The 19107-nt window shown below is 40.3% G+C and overlaps 1 protein-coding gene across 1 annotated transcript; it reads right to left on the reverse strand.

The window, feature by feature from the left end:
* Positions 1-689: 689 nt before the first annotated feature.
* Positions 690-18344, reverse strand: LOC126087007 (zona pellucida sperm-binding protein 2-like). Its single transcript, XM_049903929.1, is given in 14 exon segments — positions 690-769; positions 1592-1688; positions 2774-2912; positions 5163-5262; positions 5265-5345; positions 6450-6577; positions 6838-6911; positions 10335-10510; positions 13875-14043; positions 14203-14286; positions 15776-15884; positions 16832-16959; positions 18076-18174; positions 18277-18344. Coding segments are annotated over 11 exon segments (1191 nt in total). The 5' UTR covers positions 15839-15884; positions 16832-16959; positions 18076-18174; positions 18277-18344.
* Between the last annotated feature and the right edge of the window lie 763 nt (positions 18345-19107).

Here is a 19107-nt window from a genome sequence, read left to right on the forward strand (position 1 = left end):
AAGTTCAGTACATTGTTAACTACTGTGTCCACAATACCTGACACATAGATGCTCAATAACTTAGCGAATGAATGAATGTGGAAGCAGCAGTAATGGCCCCACCTGCAGCAATAATCCATCTAGTGCTCCCAACATGAAGGGCCAGAGTATATCTCGATCTCACCTCTATGCCTTAGTCCAGGCCTTCTTTGTCCCAGAAAAGAAGGGGAGCACAGGGTTTCGTATAATGGTTGAGTACTTTTGCTGAAATAATTTGAGGGCTTGCATATTTCCGTCTGATGTTCTTTTAACTTCCTATTACCACACACATACGTTTCCCTCTAGTTTGAGGGGCTTCAGGACAGGACTTAGCTGGTTTTTCCTCAGTATCAGGTACTTAGTAAGTCTTTGGTGGGAAAAAGATGATCTCAGTCCCTGCAACTATAGAAGGATTTGAGCTATTCTTGTTTATTTGAATAATACAGAGTGTGTGGGTTAAGGCAGGTGGAAGGCAAGGAAGAAGTCTCACTTAAAGGCTCTTTCCAATGAGCAGATAGGTTTATAGTGCTGTTTATTGCTCAAAAGCTATATATGTATATATATATATGTGCAAATTAGAAGCTACCAATCTAGACATCTTCAGATACCTGTAGCATAGAAATGGGAATATGATTTTGGAGAAATGGCATTGCCTTGTGGGTAAAAGAGGCTCAGATTTTGTTTGAGGTGGCCAAGATGATGGCTCTGGATGAGATGTGTTCTCTCATGTGGTAGAAACCAGCACTTCTTCCTGCAGATAAATACAAATAAGATGAAATACACTTATCATTCCAAGGGAATTTTTCCTCAAACTATCCCTGCCCCAACTTGATAATCTTCAGATGAAGTTCTCGTTTGTTTGTTTGTTTTTGTTTTTCTAAGCCTCCTTTAGGGAAAATTGCTTCAGTTGTATAGACCTTCGTTTCTAGAAAAAATAAAAATATCCCTTATATAAAAAGTTATTGGTCATTTTTGTTCAAATCTCTGAATTCTAGATTCTTATATAAAGTCAGATCCTTCCTTGGAACAAGTTTTTAAACAGAAAGAAGATGGGGATGTATGATGTCCTTCAGAGGTGTAACTAGGCTATGGCAGGTATTGCACTGGCCCTGGGCACGTAGCACCACTGAGCAGTTTCTATTGACCCAGTATGGCCAGTGGATCAGCATATCCACAGAAAATGGCACCTATGGGAAACACTGAAATTGTGCCCTTGTCCAAACATCTGAACCCCTCTTTTAGAAAACTTTACCATAATATCAGCTCCAAAAATATAAGTCAAGGTCATTAAAATCTTTTCGTGAACACATTACCATGCTTGAGGAAGGACGTTGGGCCATATGGGGTTAATAGAAACTGCTCAGTGGCACCACACACCCAGGGCCAGTGCAATACCCTAGATATGCCACTGTGTCCTATCTTAGACAATAATCATAATTTTTATTTTATACTTGGCATTTATTGTAATTTTTCAGGAAAGAGAGATATTTGTATTAGATCACTAAGATGGTCTGATAGGCCGACTACCTTTCGCCAAGTCTGGTTATAGTGGAATGTGGCTGAAGCGACTTACCTAGTCTCTGCTTGCCTGGAATACACTTTTTTGTACATAGCAGGTCCGACATGGGCTCCTTGGAATTGCATATTACCATACTGCAGTGGAAGTATAGCTGCCGAAATTAAAAGCATTTTTTTTTTTGGCAAAGTTGGCTAGGCTCATAAGCACTATCCTGACAAACTAACACATTTCAAGATTTATTTAATCTTGTCACATTAAGATAGAGGCTGTCACTAACATTGCTCTGTAGTTTGGGCTCATTAACTCAGATCCTCTCTTTGGATGATGTTGACTACATAGATCCAGGCCGAAAGGCTTAATGAAAGGCCAAGAGATTATAGGATTCAATTTTTAAGTCTGTTGTTGCTAGTTGTCATTGAGTTGATTGACTCATGGCGACCCTAGACAGAGTAGAACTGCTCCATAGGGTGTTCAAGGCTGTGACCTTTCAGAAGCAGACCATCAGGCCTGTCTTCTGAGGCACTTCCGGATGGGTTTCAACTTCCAAGCTTTAGGCTTGTAGTCAAGTGCTTAACCATCTGCACCACTCAGGGACTCTGCTTTTTAGGTCTAGTGATTCTTAAATTTTGGAAGATGATGGTAACAGCTTTATATAAAGGTTATATAGTTTAATATGCAAATGATTATAGAAACCAAAAAAACTCAAACCCAGTGCCGTAGAGTTGATTCTGACTCATAGCGACCCTATAGGACAGAGTAGAACTGCCCCACAGAGTTTCCAAGGAGCACCTCGTGGATTCAAACTGCTGACACTTTGGTTAGCAGCCATAGCACTTAACCACTATGCCACCAGGGTTTCCAAATGATTATAGAGATACTTACAAATATAGAGAGTTATAGGTAAAAGATTTCATGTTCCAGACACAAGCCTACCATGAAAGATTTGAAGTAAAGAAGCTTGTTAAACACTGAACTGCCTTTTTACTTTGTCTCATTACTTGTAATCGCAATGGCTTTTTAGACCACGTCCTGTCCTTTAAAGAGAGTCCTACAGCTATTTTGAATTAAATTTTTCTAATTCATTTTGGTTTCCCTTTTGTCCAATTATCCACAACTAGACAAATCTGACTTTAAAAAAACAAATTGTGTTTACTTGGTCTTCAGCCCACCTACTGGCAAATTTGAACAAGTCTATTTGAGCAAGAGACAAAACAGTCAGATGAAAAGCCTACTCACATCTTCCAATAATGTACTTTCTTCCTTCATGAAGGTAAACATTTTCACTTCAAATCTCTTCACGTGGGAAGGAAATTTCACGGAGGTTACATCCACAGGGTGGAACACAGTTTCATGGGAATTGTCAACATTTGCACAACTTATAAAAAAAAGTGGGGGGAGAAAAGAAGAGTGGTTTCTATGAGCTCAGTGCTAGAGGGCATTTGTTGATGTTTGCAGCAAGAGACTACATTTCAATTGAAAGAACAAAGCCTTAAATCATTCCTCTTACGGGAAATCAAATCAAACCCGTTGCCATCGAGTTGATCCCGACTCATAGTGGCCCTATAGGACAGAGTAGAACTGCCCCATAGGGTTACCAAAGAGTGGTTGGTGGATTCAAACTGTCGATCTTTTGGTTAGCAGCTGAGCTCTTAACCACTGCACCACCAAATCTCCCTCTTATGGGAAGTCCCCACAAAAACAAAGCTCACTATCCAGACAGTGGGTCATCCAGACAGTGGGTCACCCAGGCAGTGGGTCATCCAGGCAGTGGGTCATCTGCCTGCTATAATAATATGAACACCTTAGTTCTTCTGTGGAAGTGAATTTGAAGGGTCAATTTCATGTTTCGTTTTTATGCTGAATTTAAAAATTGGCTTATCATAAATATTGATGAGACAAGATCAAATAAAAAGGCTATTGAAATAAAATAGAAAATTGAAAGCTATTGAGAGAATAGTTCAATCCCAGAGAGATAAAACATCTACTTTTGAGCCTTCTACCAGCCACAGCAGTAAAGGAAGCAGTGTCATGGAATTCACTATCTGCAGGGAAAGAATACAAAGATAATGTTCATGGCATTGAGTGCTAAAAAGAACTGGTCTCATAAAAATCCAATGCATTTTATTGCTTGATCTTCAAAAGTAGTATCCTAGAAGGTGCAAAGATGTGATGATTTTATAGTAATTCTGAGTATGAGCCAAAGACACTATGTAATTTGTCCTCAGGGAAAACCATAGCCATAGGGAAAAAGAGTTCAACTGGCCGCATTTCTGACTTTTAGGCAGAGAAGCATTAATGCTAAAAAAAAAAAAATAATGCTAGGATACTTTTATTCATTAATCTCCTGGGTGTTTGAGATAGCACAGATTCTTTGTGGTAATTCCCACTCCCCAGGCCTCTGCTCAAATGTCACCTTGAGTGTAACTACCCCAATTGACACAGAACTCACTGGTCTTTGCAACCTTTTAGCCAGCTTCATATTCTATCAGAGCATTACATTCTGTCTGTGTTTGACTTCTCCAAATGAATGCAGGCTCTGAGGGAAAAACCTTGTTATGTTCACAGTTATATTCCTGGTATGTAGGACAGCACTTGGTGTACACCTGGCGTTCAATGAATTTGAGTGAATGAATCCTTACCTCTACACGTGGCTTCAAATCAGTTCTTTTTAGCTTGACCACCTGCTGAGAATCTGCATTTCTACCAAGTTCCCAGGTGATGCTAATGCTGCTGGTTAGGGACCAATTCTGAGATCCACCAGTAGAGCAGTGGTTTTCAAGATTATACCTGTGAATCTTGTTAAACTGTAGATTCTGATTCAGTGTATCTGCGCGTGGAATCATTAGCATCACCTGGGCAATTGGTAGAAATGCAAATTTTCAACAGGGTTTGAGCCAAAACAGACCAGTTTGAAGCCCTGCCTCTAAGACACCTTAAAGTGAGTCTCTATAAGGACTAGGATTAAAAAAAGGAACATCGCACATTCTATGTTATTCGTCACCCTCTAAATGAGGGGAAGAAACCAAATATTTCTAAATGAATTTTTACAAGATTTGGGGGAAGAGAAGGAAGGGAAAATGCAAAGAGAATGTGTAGAAGTAGTTTAAGTTAAGCAGAAAATGAATTAGGACTTCTTACACCATAAGCAGAGCCCTGGTAGCACAGTGGTTAAGAGAGTGCCCTGCTGTTAACCAAAAAGGTCGGCAGTTTGAATCCACCAGCCACTTCCTTGGAAACCCTATGGGGCAGTCGTACTCTCTCCTATAGGGTTGGTATGAATTGGAATCAACTCAATGGCAGTGGGTTGGGTTTGGTTGGTATATCATAAACAGGAGTCCCTGGGTGGCCAAATGAGTAAGCACTTTACTAGCTAAATGTTCAGTGGTTCAAACCCACCTGGAGGTGCCTCAGAAGACGGGCCTGGTGATCTGCTTTGAAAAGGTCACAGCCTTGAAAACCCTAAGGAGCAGTTCTACTCTGCATGCATGGGGTCGCCATGAGTCGGAATCGACTGGATGGCAATGAACAACAGCATACCCTATACGTTATGATGAATACTCCTGTCACTGACCTGTAAAACATCATAGTAACTAATGCCTGTTGCCAGTGCGAAGTAGCCACTTACCTGTTAATAATGATGTCCCACTGTGGGCTGTTCTTGGGATCTGGGTCTAGGGTAGACCAACAGCCCTCTAGAAATAGCTCCAACTGTGGATCTTCAGATCTTCAATTTCAAAGAAAACGGGATCTCTTAAATATTTCACGACTGGGTATTCCATATCCTTGTAGAATTCTGAAGACAATGCATCTATTAAGAATCAGTTTGGAAATTAGTTTGATCACAGGTTTAATAAGAAATTTTTAGGTTTAAAATTGCTTTGACAGTTCAGCAACTGTGATATAATAATGAAAATTAAGTTGGAATAAAAAAAGTACATATGAATGTCCCCCTAGGTGTAAGGCCCCCTCTAAAGCATGTATGCACAGATGAGAAAGCCTAAGACCCACCCAGAGAACATTGTTTTTCTAAATTTTTCTGTCATGTTGTCTCCAATTGTTTTGTACTATCATTATCTCTACTATTTTCCCACCTTGGCTAATGACCACGCATTAGTATTTTATTTGAAACAATTTAATAGCTAAGACTTTCTACCATTGGGATGTACACAACTTATTTTTCTTAGAGATGTAGGCTTTTCATTCATATATGCATATACACAGATACGTGTATATGGAAAAATATATATTTACTATTAAGATGCTGAAATGACTATGTTTGTATGTATGTATGTATGTATGAATAAATTTTATTTCCTCATGAAAAATTCCTAGGAGTAGGAATGTAAACTATTAATACTCTTGAGGCGTAGTGTCAAACTGCATCATGGAAAGGCGATACCAAGTTTTATCACCACCAGCAATATGACAGCATCTGTTTTATCATACCTTTGCCAACAAAGAATCACCTTTGCCAAATATCTTAATTTGATAGATAAGAAGTTGTATCTTACTTTTAATTTGTATTTCCAATTTCTAGTGACAAATATTTTTATATATAGAATGTTTGCATTTTTGGTGAATTGTATGAATCCTTTGACTACTTTTCTATTGGATACTAATAAGCCACTCACTCATAAGATCTCTTCATTTTAAGGATATTCACAGTTTGTAATTTATTGCAATATTCAGCTCAACCCTTGTTAAAACCAAGCCTCAGTTCCCTAACTGGTAAAACTGGAGAATTCTTGCCTGCTACTCAAGATTTTTTTTTTTTTACTCAAGATAGTTGAAGAATAAATGAGATAACAGACACACACAAGTGTGATAGGAAGTGTTACACAAGGCTCAGTCAAAATTATTTTGTTATTTTTGCCATGAGCTGAATTTTCTTCCCATATTGCCAAGAATTTACCTTTGGACACCTTCATGGACAGGGCAAGATGACCAAGCCCTGGCTCAACACTGGGTGCCGGGTTCTTCTTTGGTTGATAATGAAATGTGTCAGTACCATTGAGAGGATACCGGCAGGCACACCTTAGTCTAAGGAAAATGAACAGCATCCCCTTAGAAAGGATACTTCTAGCTCACTAGCTACACAAAGCTCATGAAGGAACCCCCGCCTCCCACCCTTCTGCTGCTCTTCACAAAACCCCAGATGAGAAAAAGTGAGGTGGAATACTTAAGCTTTTTACTTACATTGAAAAAAATGTAAGTGTTACATTGAAGCAGACCCAAAATTAAAGCTTTCTGAAGAAAGCTCTTTTCTGCTTTGGTCCCCCATCCCCTGAACACCATCTTACTGGTACACAGGATCAGTTGCTCCAGGTCTGAAGTAAAGGACATCACTCTCATAAGTCAGGATATGATCTTCAAACTAGGGGTCATCAGGTAATACAGCATGAATTGTGAACATAGCATCATTCTCATTGGAAGTAGACAAGATGTAAGGGTGTGGAAAAAAAAAATCTTACCTTTCTGCTAGTTCTACAAGTGTTGACACTGAACACAAATGTTGCACTTGTTTTGGTGACAACAGCAGGCTGGCAGCGTTTGTCTCATAAAGTGAATTCTGATGGACCCAGACCTGGCACTCCTTCCAGCTTCATTGCAGTAATTATCATGGAACCGTTGGACTTGCAGTCTGGCAGACATTCAAATAGGTAAGGAGACTCATTTCCAGAAATACTGTGAACTACAGAAACTTGAATATTCTACCACTGCATGACAGCCAGAAATGTGGACAGGATATAGTAAGAGCATAGCTGAACTTGCAGAGACCATAAAGGCAATCCCTGAGACCACATAGGAAGAGATAACCAAATCTTGAAGCAATAAATGCTGACACTGTGGCTGCTCTAGGATGGGGTTGGGAGTTAGAAATGGTCATGTCAGTCTCAATAATCAAGAGCTTATATGTTAACATGCATATGGTAACTAGAGATTCTTAGGCATGTTAAGAGGCTGGCATTTGGAACAAGACCCTTGTGTGGAGTCTGGACCCTCCTAAGGGGTGTATTCTCACTGAAATGGTAAGCTAGAAAAGCTTCGCGGCCACCTACCAGTTAGAAAAACAAGGAAGCTTGTCTATCTAGGCCTGCATTCTTAGGGGTAGGAAGTAGGGGAAAGAAGTTTCCTCTGAGAATTTATGACACTGAACTGGCCCTTACAATTCATTCGGATTTTGTTTTCCAATCCATATATGATCAAGGAAATCAAACTGAGCAATTTACATAAAAATGTTCTCCAGCTGAGAAAAAACCTGGGGTACCTGGAAGAAACAAACTCAAAACCTCTGTGGAGAACAACATTTTCAAATTAGGTCATACAGATTCCTACATGCAAAAATCTTACTCAACATGAGTTTATAATACAAAATAACAAAGCACAAAGAAATCTGTGAGTGTAAGTCAGTAGGCAATTAGTAGGATTAGAATTTCAGATAGTAGAACTATGTTGTTAGATCTCGTTGAGTCACTTCCAACTTATAGCGATCCCACGCACAACAGAATGAAATACTGCCCCAGTCCTGCACCATGCTCACAGTCCTTGCTATGCTTGAGCCCATCGCTGCAGCCACTGTGTCAATCCATCTCGTTGAGGGTCTTTCTCTTTTTCACTGACCCTCCACTTTGCCAAGCATGATGTCCTTCTTCAGGGACGTAGTTAAGAGTTTGGCTGCTAACCAAAAAGGTCAATTGTTCAAATCCACCAACTGCTCTGTGGAAACCCTATGGTGCAGTTCTACTCTGTCCTATAGGGTCATCAACTCAATGGCAACCAGTTTTAGTAACCCAGACCCAGTGCTGTCGAGTCAATTCCGACTCATAGCGACCCTATAGGACAGAGCAGAACTGCCCCATAGAGTTTCCAAGGAGTAGAACTGTAAAATATAATTTATAAAGTTAGTTTCAGAAGTTGATATAAAAGGTACCAAACATGGGACAAGTCTAAGGCATTATCAAATAAGAACAGGCAGATATGAAAAAGAGTCAAATAAGAGTTCTAGAAAATTCAAATTCCTTATTGAAATTAAACTCATGGAAACTTAAAAGGATTAGATATAGCTAAATGGAATTAAGGAAGTGGCAGATAAATCTAAAGGATTTACCCAGAATAAATACAGATAAGAAAAAATGTGAAAAAGATCAGACATGGAAAAATAATACCTGTCTAATTTTTAATAAGAGTTGTAAAAGAAAGAGAATGAGTAAAGTAATATTTGAAGATATGACAGCCCAAAGTATCCTAGAATTGATAAAAGACATGTTATCTTTAGATTCATAAAGGATTAATAACCCTGAACATAACTAAAGCTCTACTTGGATATATCATGTTAGTCAAGAGCTTCCTTGTATTTAGTAAATTATTCCTGCTTGTGAATCTGCGGTGGTCTCAGTTTAAGCTAAAATGTTCTAGCCTTCACTCTTCCAGATTGACCACCAAAAGCAAAGTTAATGGGGGAGAAAAATTAGGTATAAAACGAGAGATGTGGAATAGCATGATATACTTATTAGCTTTCATTCATAAATTCTTTGGCCAGGCACTCGTTTTTATGAGTTACCTCCTCCCCCCACCACCTGCCCCAGTATTTCTAAGCATGGAGTTTTAAGTTACAGAAGTGTAAAGATCTTACCTATTAATCCTTCAGAGGAGAAGGGACAAGTAATAGAAAAATCTTTCATATCAGAAAGGGTTTGATTATTGTTCAAGTGTAACTGTAGTGAAGCAGAGATTCTCGAGGGACTTATGTCCTAGGAAAGTACAGACTATATTTGGAAGAGATCTCCAAAATGGTTTTAATCAGAATAATGAAGGGGAGGTTTGTCAAAAAAATCACTTTATATTTTATGGCTATTTTATCTGTCCCCACTCTTACCCATTAACTTAGTTCTCAAGTTTTCATGCTTACTGTCCAATTGGCCTCAAGGGAAGGGTAGGTATAGACACGTGGGTAAATAAGAGCCAGTAGAGGCTGTGAGGTCAATTCAAACAAATGTAGATATTCAAAAGTATTCAGAGGTTAGCTTAAATTTCTATCTAAAAACCTTTCCTCTGAGTTTAAGTTCTAGAGCTGATATAAACCTAAGTGGTGTCTCAGTTTTATGAACCTACATCTGTGGCTTTCTAATAATTTGACTAAATCCTTTGGATAAACTGTTGACCATGAATTATTTGGATTATAAATGATGTGGCAAATTTGGGAAGGAAGAAGCTTCCACTAAGATTAAATCATAATAAAATGTTTAAAGAGTATAGAACCACTAAATATTTACCTCATAGGTGATGTGTGCTGAAAAACGAGGGACTTGAAGGGCTAGATGTGTTCCATTGTCCTGGAACCAATAACCATACTTTTTTGCAGATTCAGGTGTTAAGCACGCACAAGGAAGAAAGGAATGGGATCCGGCCCTGTCAACATTGCCTCTAGTGATGGTGAGGGAGAGATGGTCAGCATCACAATGGCCACCAGCCTTGGGCAATACTGAAGTCAGAGTAACATTGGTTAATTCCACAAACCCTGCTTCCCCTACATGCTCCAATGTCAGCACCATTATGTTGTTTTTTTCTAAAGTGCTCACTTACCTGCATCTCTAACAGAAGCGAATATAACTATTGGAATAATATATTTGAGTCTACTCTGAAGTTCAAGGTAGTGTTCAGAATGTACATCCTGATATCTTGACCTGTATACTGAAGGTAAGATTGTTATTAGGGATTTTGAAGTTCTAAGAGAATTCAAGACAGATTGAACCTTAATGCACACCTCCACTTCTATACTTGGCACATCGAAACTCACTTCAATGTTATAGATGTTGCTTCCATTACCAAGCATTGTCTTGTTTACACTGTAGTCAGATGCTTCAGGAACTGGCACAGGAAAGACTTTGTCCTTCACAGTAAAGTTCACTAACTCCACATCCGGAAGAAATGATTCTACTGTAATGCTGAAGAGTCGAAGGCTGGTGTTGGTGTCTAAGGGAAGAGGAGGTTACTGATGAGTATTTTGCGTAGTTACCACCGTCTGATTAAAATTAAATTAGACTAAAGCAGCCTGGTAGCCAGAAAACCTTACTGTTGATTATTATGGGCTCTTGGAAGTACAGAGGAGTTGTTACAGTTTTGATCATGGTGTGCTTGGTTACTCCCCAGTTGTCATCCTCTCACTGGTGTTCCAGAAACAAGTTAATGCTATAGGTTATCCCACAGCATCAACTTCTCACATGAGTCTAAAACATTTGAGACAAAACCAAACCCAGTGCTGTCGAGTCGATTCCGACTCATAGTGACCCTATAGGACAGAGCAGAACTGCCCCACAGAGTTTCCAAGGAGTGCCGGGCAGATTCAAACTGCCGACCCTTTGGTTAGCAGCCATGGCACTTAACCACTACGCCACCAGGGTTTCCCATTTGAGACAAGACAGACTAAAATGACAAGGCATGGTTCTTTACAACAATCTCAATCTTCTACCACACTAGGAAGTAACTTTTTGATCAGTGGGCAACTTGCTAGTAACATAGAACATGGACAATAGTGTTGACTGCCAGTAATAAGTTATCAGCTTTGTACAGTTTCTAAGTTCCCTTTTTCATCTTTAACTTGTATAATAATCTGAGAAAGTACTTTAATTCTTCTTCTGATTCTAGAAACAACTAATCCCTTTTAGAAAGCTATGGATAACATATGTGGCAATTAGAGCCTCGTAGACTCTATACCCAGGATCCATGTTGTAATGAATCTCATGCTTCCAATAACTATATTTCATTAGATAAGTAGATACATAGTCCAAGAAAGGCAGGTATCCTACTGATGTCTGTGCTATCACTGACTGTGTTAGAATGGCACCAGCATATTGGATTCCATCTATATTTCACCTATATTTATCTTGGTGTTTCTATAAATAGATGTCTAATCTTTAACTTGTGATCGAGTCACCAACCTTGTAATAACCACCTTCTGTGCCAACAGGAACCTCGATGACAATTGCATCACTATCATTTCTAAATCCATAGTTCCTAGAAACAATGTCAGCAGTTGACAGTTTGTGGAGACTCACTCCCATCTGTATAGAGAGGTCCTTGAAGTGGCTGGCCCCGAAAAGGGGACTGATGTTCTTGAGGATGGACCAAGTAATGGTGTCCTCAGAGTAACCCACATCATCTTAGAGAGGAGACATAACACCTTATTTTTTTTTTTTTTGTACACAAAGATTAGACTTAAAATTTTGAGTTTGATTGTCGTGGATGAAAAACGTCCATGTCCAGCAATGGGAGTGGGGGTTGTGATGCGAGGCTATCCCTGAATCACAGAGGGATTGTTTGAGAGACAAACTAAAACGATTAGAACAATGAGGTTCCTAACTCATGTGGTTTGCTTATGATACAATGACAAAATTATAATTGGAACTGTTTCCTGAAAGAAGTAGTGACACAAACCAGAAACAAACCAAACCCTGGTGGTATAGTGGTTAAGGGCTACAGTTGCTAACCAAAAGGTCAGCAGTTCAAATTCACCAGGTGCTCCTTGGAAACCATATGGGGACGTTCTATTCTGTCCTATAGGGTCACCATGAGTCAGAATTGACTTGATAGCAATAGTTTTTTAAAACCAGACCTAGAAATATAAATTTAGGAAAATAAACTACTGAACTAGAGCCTTTTAGGTTTTGTTATGAATATGAAGGGGGTGGAGACTGACAGATTGGAATAAGTAGAGCAGTGTGAAGTTGACAAAGCAGCCAGCACGGAAGATAAATAGAGGGGAACAGTGGAGGGAAAATGGGATGACCCTAGATTGTGAAAGGTCTCAGAATTTGGATTCTTCACAATAACCATCACTTGGGTATTTAGGTAGACACGTGTTCTTCCCTTCCCTCAAGGACTGTCCCTTCCCCCGAATGCATCTGCTGGGGCTATCCCATGACCTTATTACCCCAGGCACAGAAGTTTGGAGGGTGGACAGAATGGTAGCTACTTGATCTTAGCGTGCCAAGTAAAAATCCCCTTGGGATTATAATTGTTTCAAGGATGGTTAGGTGGTAGAGGCTAGGCTGACCAGGCATCCTAGGGAACTTTTGCTTGAACTACTGGAAATGAAGGAACAAGTGGTGCAAGTGGTTAAGCACTCCGCTGCCAACTGAAAGGTTGGCAGTTCAAGCCCACCAGCCACTCTGTGGGAGAAAGACGTGTCAGTCTGCTTCCATAAAGATTTACGGCCTTGGAAACCCCATGGGGCAGTTCTACTCTGTCCTACAGGGCAGCTATGAGTCGGAACCGGCTTGACAGCAATGGGTTTAAGGAGTATTGAGAATGAGGTGTTTCCTCTGGGATCTTTAGTGATAGGAAAGATAATCTAGAACAGTTTGGGGTCATCTGGGCAACAACAGAGGGGATCTCTCTGAGAATGAAGAGCATGCAAGAAGGGCCAATCCAGCCATACTTGAGGTAACTCTAACCCTGCAGTTTCCAATTTCCTGAATGAATAACTTTTGTTTACCTGATTAGAACTGGGTACCTGTTGATTGTAACCAAGGATCCTAATGCAGGAAGAGTCTCTACATGGCACAACAAGCTGAAAAAGCTAGATATTATTAAGTAGGTGTTACCAAAACTCAGCTCCCTTTCTCTTACCCACAGGGCAAGCCACAGCTGTGTCCACCATCAAAATCATCCAGCGCTGCTTGTAGAAAGTACTTGATCTAACAGCAGAAAAAGTAATGCCTTGAATCTGTCAAGAATCATAAGTAGTTAAGAGTCCGAGCAATTTGTTTTAAAATGTGTTTCTCTGATATATAAGATACTGCTGAGAAGTTATAAAATAAGTCCATTTGCCTTGTCTGTGCAAAATGTTTATGTTAAGAATTTTATATGATCTCTATAGGGTCGCTATGAGTCAGAATCGACTCGACGGCACTGGGTCTGGTTTTTTTTTTTTTTATATCTTGCTGCTTACATGCAAATAGCATTCCCCCACGCAATTTAAAAAACACTTTGAATACACAGTACTTTAATGATTATTTAGTGACAAAGAGGCACCATAGTTTAAACAATCCTCTATTTAAAGGTTAATATTTCTAATTTTTCGTTAAGAGGCCTACATTAGTACTTATACGTACATATTTTCTACATTAAATATATACATATGTTCTTTTAAAGGGCATTCTGGGACAAGAAATAGGAATTTCAAGACAAATTCAAACTGCTTTCCAATTAACGTTTCTTCCAGCAAAAATAAAAATCTGTTTTATGAGGGAAGAAAAAAACAAAACACCAGTTTTTCTTTATACTTCATAAAGTGCTGTTTATTAGAAAAAAGAAATTCTTAAATTTAGAAATTCACCCTTTAATTCCTGCACTTCAGGGGTGGTGAACCCAGCTCGCAGCAGGATCCTGGTGTCAGTTGTGTTGATTCCATAGCCAGCCCTGTAGGCATCACTCACCAGCATCACATGCTGTAGGGTTGGAGTGTGAAAGACAATCTGCCAGATGGAGGCCACACCTGAAGTTGCCTGAGAAAAAAATCATAGGCGTGAGGACACTTGGAATTTCTTCACGGTGGGAAACCCCAGACCCTACGTGAACTTGCTCTTTTATGGGACGTGAGTCTTCCATCTTGGCTAGAAATGAGATTCAGAAGTACAATGAAGGAGTCTCATGAGTTTTCTTACCTCAGGGAACGCTGCAGCCCAGTCCTCTGGCTCATCCTGGAGCAGGTCCATTGACATCAATGGGACTTCTGTCTTAACAGAGACCTTCGGGAAGAAGGTTTGTTTAACCCTATTAATTTGTGAACACTTTAGACCCCCTAATCTTGGTAGATTAGATCACCTTTTACTTAACCTCATACCAGTATGATTATCATCTCATTCAGATACATACTCAAGTACTCAGAAGTTACCATCTAGGTCTAATAAGTAGCCAAGCTTCTGTGTCTTGAACTTCATAACTCCTACCAAGAAGGCCAAGGGTAATTCCACAGCACTATTTGTTTAAGAGAAAACACTGCATAAGACACTTAGCAGGGAGCTGGCATGCACTAGATATCTAGTAAGTGGTAGGTAGCCACTATATAACACAGCAGAAGCCTGGGTTATGACAACTAAGAGTAGGAATAGATTACTCCATCAGATACAGCTGACATATTATATACTTTACCTAGCTTTTCAGCACTTATATTAGCACAGGTATAGTCTTTATTTGGTAATTGATTTAACGGATTTTTAGCTAATTTTGTGGAGGCTTGAGCGAAAACATGGAACTACATTCCTTTCAGGTCCCTAGGTGGCATAAATGGTTTGTGATGGACCGCTATCCTTAAGGTTGGGAGTTAGAATCAACCCAGTGGAATTGAAAAAAAGGTAATCTGCTCCCTTTAAGAGCACAGCCAGAGAAAACTCTATGAAGCAGTTCTACTCTGTAACACATGGGGTGGTCACGAGTTGGAACTGACTCGATGGAAGCCAACAAAAATACTTCTCACTTTAACTTTGTTAATTAAGTTTTGTTTTGTTCCCTACTCCCCCCACCCCCCCGAAAGCCTAATATAACAATAATTCTCGCTTGTGAGAATTGAAGGTATCATAGCCACATGTCTATGCTTATCTCTGGCATAGTATTAGGCCCAAGGATAGGGGCTGTCAGTTATCTAAGCTATTGCTTTGAATCTTGGCTCTGTACTTGCTTTGAGATATTTACTTCACTTCTAAGCTCAATTTCCTTATTGCTGTCGTAAGGGTTAAGTGAGCTAATGCAGAGGATGTTCTTCTAGTATTGGACTCATATTAAAGTAGATAATTCTTGTTGATCACCACTATTTGTTGCAACTGAGGCTCATATAGCAGCCACATGAGGATAACACTACTGAGCTCCAATGGGGAATGAAGAGCTCAAGCAGACAGACTGGCCCATTGCTGGACTGTATATACAAAAACTGCTAAAGACTAGGGAAAATTCTAGTCAATACGTACCTAGAATAAGGGTCCTCTATTTATTATTTAAATAATTATTTAAATATTTAAATAATTTAATGAGGGTCTAGTTGGAAAATTAATATGGACATTGATACAGCAAAAAAAAAAAAAAAAAAAAAACTCATTTATGGGTCTATGAAACCAGTTGACTACTTTCAATAGTGGAAGAAGGTGGGTAGAAAAACTAGAGCCAAAGTAAGCTTGGATCACCTTTCAACACAGAGCAATGTGGTGCCTGCCTTACCTGGCAGGAAAGGGTGCTTCCCCTTACCTCCATGTAGTTTGCCTCACACAGGATCTTTCTCATAAGAAGCAACATCAGTTCTGGCTGCATCAGTGGCAATATCAAGACACACAGTCACAGGGAAGTTGACATCGCTCTGGGGAGAAAGAATCCCAACCTTATCAGAGCTGCAGACTTATTTTCCGTGTGGACCTACAGTCAATGTTGGAAATTTTGACTGAAATAAATTTGATTAGCTTTCCACAATATCCTTTCATTGAATAGGATACTTTTCTCCCTCCCTTTCCCCACAAGAGTGGAAGCCAGTGAACATAAGCTGTGCATCACTGTATCCCCAGCACTTTAGATTCTAATCTCTCAATACATAATGGGCACAATGTGAATGTGCCTAACAAAGCAAACCTAACCATACTGCCCCAAGCCCATATATATAAGTACCCAACACCATCCTTTCTCTGGGTGCCCCCTTATGAATTCACACTTGGGTTCTCTGGGAGCAGCAGTCATTTTCTAGGCCTTAAAGATCAGATGGGGCTTTTGGGACTGCTGGAAGGGGTCTGAAGCCTGAACTTCTCAGAAAAATAAGTACAACTAAATAACTTAGTAATTCTTGTGTAGATACCAAATATTAGTGTCACTACAGTAAAACTAATTCTATTTAACCAAATAAAATCACCATCATCTACCATATAGCCCCATTTCTCTGTAAAATTGATGATGTGGACTCCCGCCCCCCCAAAACAAAGGTTTTTCATGCTTTGGGTGCACTTATTTTAAGCAATAAGTTACTATCAAAATGCAGTACAAGAGAACTCAAAGTCACTATTTATAAGTCATAAGATTTGACTTATTTTAAGTAAATCCCTTGGAAGGGGGTCCTACTTTAGCACTAAGAGTGGTGCTTTTGGCTCTGAGTTAGCTGATGACCTCTTTCTAAGAAAGGACTTGGGGGAAGCCAAGGGTAAGGTTGCTATCAATAACACAGGGTTGATTCAAAACAACAAGCCTAGGGTTCCATGGCAGACTATGCATCGACCAGGCAAGCATCTCTGGCTTCCTAACCACAAGGTATGGGACACTCACCTGAATCTGTGTGTAGCAGCTGAGGAGGGATGCCCAGAGCTCCACATTCCCCCAGTGGTCAGAGAAGATGGTATAGCCACACTGAGCAGCCAGGGCCTCATCTATCTTTCTTCCTGAGCCATAATGGTCTGTGAACAGAGCCCCAGATGGTTTCTTACCAAATGGTCTTGCCTTCCTCTGCTCCACGTGTTGCTCCAGCAGCCCCAATTTCACAGGTGGGAAAAATAGCCTAAAAGGATGCTTAAGAAACTTGCCTAGGGTCACACAACTGAGAACAGCTAGACCAGGAATCACATCCAGGTGACTGATCCCGGAGCCTGCACTCTTAACTCTTTTCTGTATTGTTGGTTGTTTTTAACAAAAGCTGAACTTTTTTGTCTGTCTTCTTCTTTTTCACTCTCCCACCCTACAAAGAGTATAAAACCAAAACCAAAACCAGCGCTGTCAAGTCGAATCCGACTCATAGCGACCCTACAGGACAGAGTAGAACTGCCCCATAGAGTTTCCAAGGAGCGCCTGGCGGATTCAAACTGCTGAACCTTGGGTTAGCAGCCATAGCACTTAACCACTACACCACCAGGGTTTCCACAAAGAGTACACATGAGGATAAAGAACATGTCTATCTCACTGGGTCCATCTAGCCTCCAGGAAGTGCCTACCACACTGTAGGTTTTGAATTGATGGCTACTGAAGGAATAAGTTACTACTATGTGTCAGGGACTGTGCTGGGCACTTGACAAATATAATTTCATCCCACCACCTCTGCGAAACACATGACATTGTCCCCAATTTATAGGGAAACTGAGGGTCGAGTAGGTTAAGTACTCATCAAGGTCATACAGCTAGTGAGGGGCTGAGATGGGATTAAACTCAAGGCAGCCTGTCCTGAAAGTCCGAGGTTCTCTCCGTAATGTTTTTGAAGTTTCTATAGGCTCCATAGCTATTTTTTGAAGCAATTGCTACTCAAGAACAGCTGTTTCTTATGGGTAATAGTCAAATATTTACCTACATCCATTCACCCAAGTGTGAAAAACACCAGTTATACCATGGCCAAAAGTCTAGGTATCAGTGAAATAATGCTCCCTACTTGGCAAATGGGGCAGTGTTGATACTAAGCAGGTCAGGAGGTACCCGGGTCCTTTGGAAACATGGCTGTCCTTGCAAAAGATGCAATCTTTTGACATGACTAAGGTGAGAGAATTGAGAGCAGTCAAGGCTGTAGTCCCAGAAAATGTGGTACTCACCAACTGCATAAAAGTCGAGGTACTTGCCTCTGACATGGCCGGCCTTGAGGGTCATTCGCATGAGGCTCCCCACACACTCTAGAGCCATGAAGTCTGTGTCTGCATGTGTGGAAGCAAAGGGAAGGGAGGCAATGAGCCCCTAAACATCACTGTCCCTGGCTCCTCCCTGCCCAAGTGGTCAAGAAAAACCTTATCACTTACCTGCAGTAGGGACCCCATGTCTCATGAAGGCCAAAGCTCCTAGAAGAATCAATCTGTGAAAAAGGACAGAAGGAGCAAACTCTGCAAAAGTTTCCTCAAGAATATCTTTCCCGCTCTTTGCTTCGATGATTGAGAGTTCACCAAACAGTTGCAGAGAAAGAGAGTGAGAAAGAGAGGAAGAGACGCACACACACCCTGGCCCCCACACCCTTAGGGCCTCTGGCCTGTACAGTTCTAGACCTATAGTGAAAGCCACATAGAAATGTTGACCTCACTGCAAGACTTGAAGCCATGGTACAGCAAGAAGCCCAGACCAGCCTCTGCTGCCTTTTATCTCTCCCAAAAGCTCTGCTTTCTGCTTGCCTGTCAGTGTAGAATTGGCCTCAATAGGGCTTCCAATCACCCACAGAATCTATTACAGCTGCCTTTCACCCCTTACCCAGCAATAACATACAGCCCTGTAAGGAGTCCTTGGACTTCCGTTGATTCTATTCTAGCCTTGCCATTACCAGCTTGTTCAAAATGTCCCACAAACACTCTAGGAAAGGTCCCAAAGTAGGGTTGCCAGACAAAATACAGGAGCCTTCAGATAAACAATGAATCTTTTTTTCTTTTTCTTTTTTTTTTTGGATAAGTATGTCTCAAATAGTGCATGGGACATACTCATAGTAAAAAAATTATTTGTGTGAAATTCAAATTTAACTGGGCATCTTGTATTTTAATTCACTAAATCTGGCAACCTGAACCCAAAGGTTTTGGTTTTGCTGATCAGAAAAGGAAAACTTAAGATGAGCAAGAATATATTTTTAAAAGCACTTTTGATTAGTTGTG

Source organism: Elephas maximus, chromosome 12 (assembly GCF_024166365.1).
Source record: "Elephas maximus indicus isolate mEleMax1 chromosome 12, mEleMax1 primary haplotype, whole genome shotgun sequence".
In the NCBI taxonomy this organism is placed as follows: domain Eukaryota; kingdom Metazoa; phylum Chordata; class Mammalia; order Proboscidea; family Elephantidae; genus Elephas; species Elephas maximus.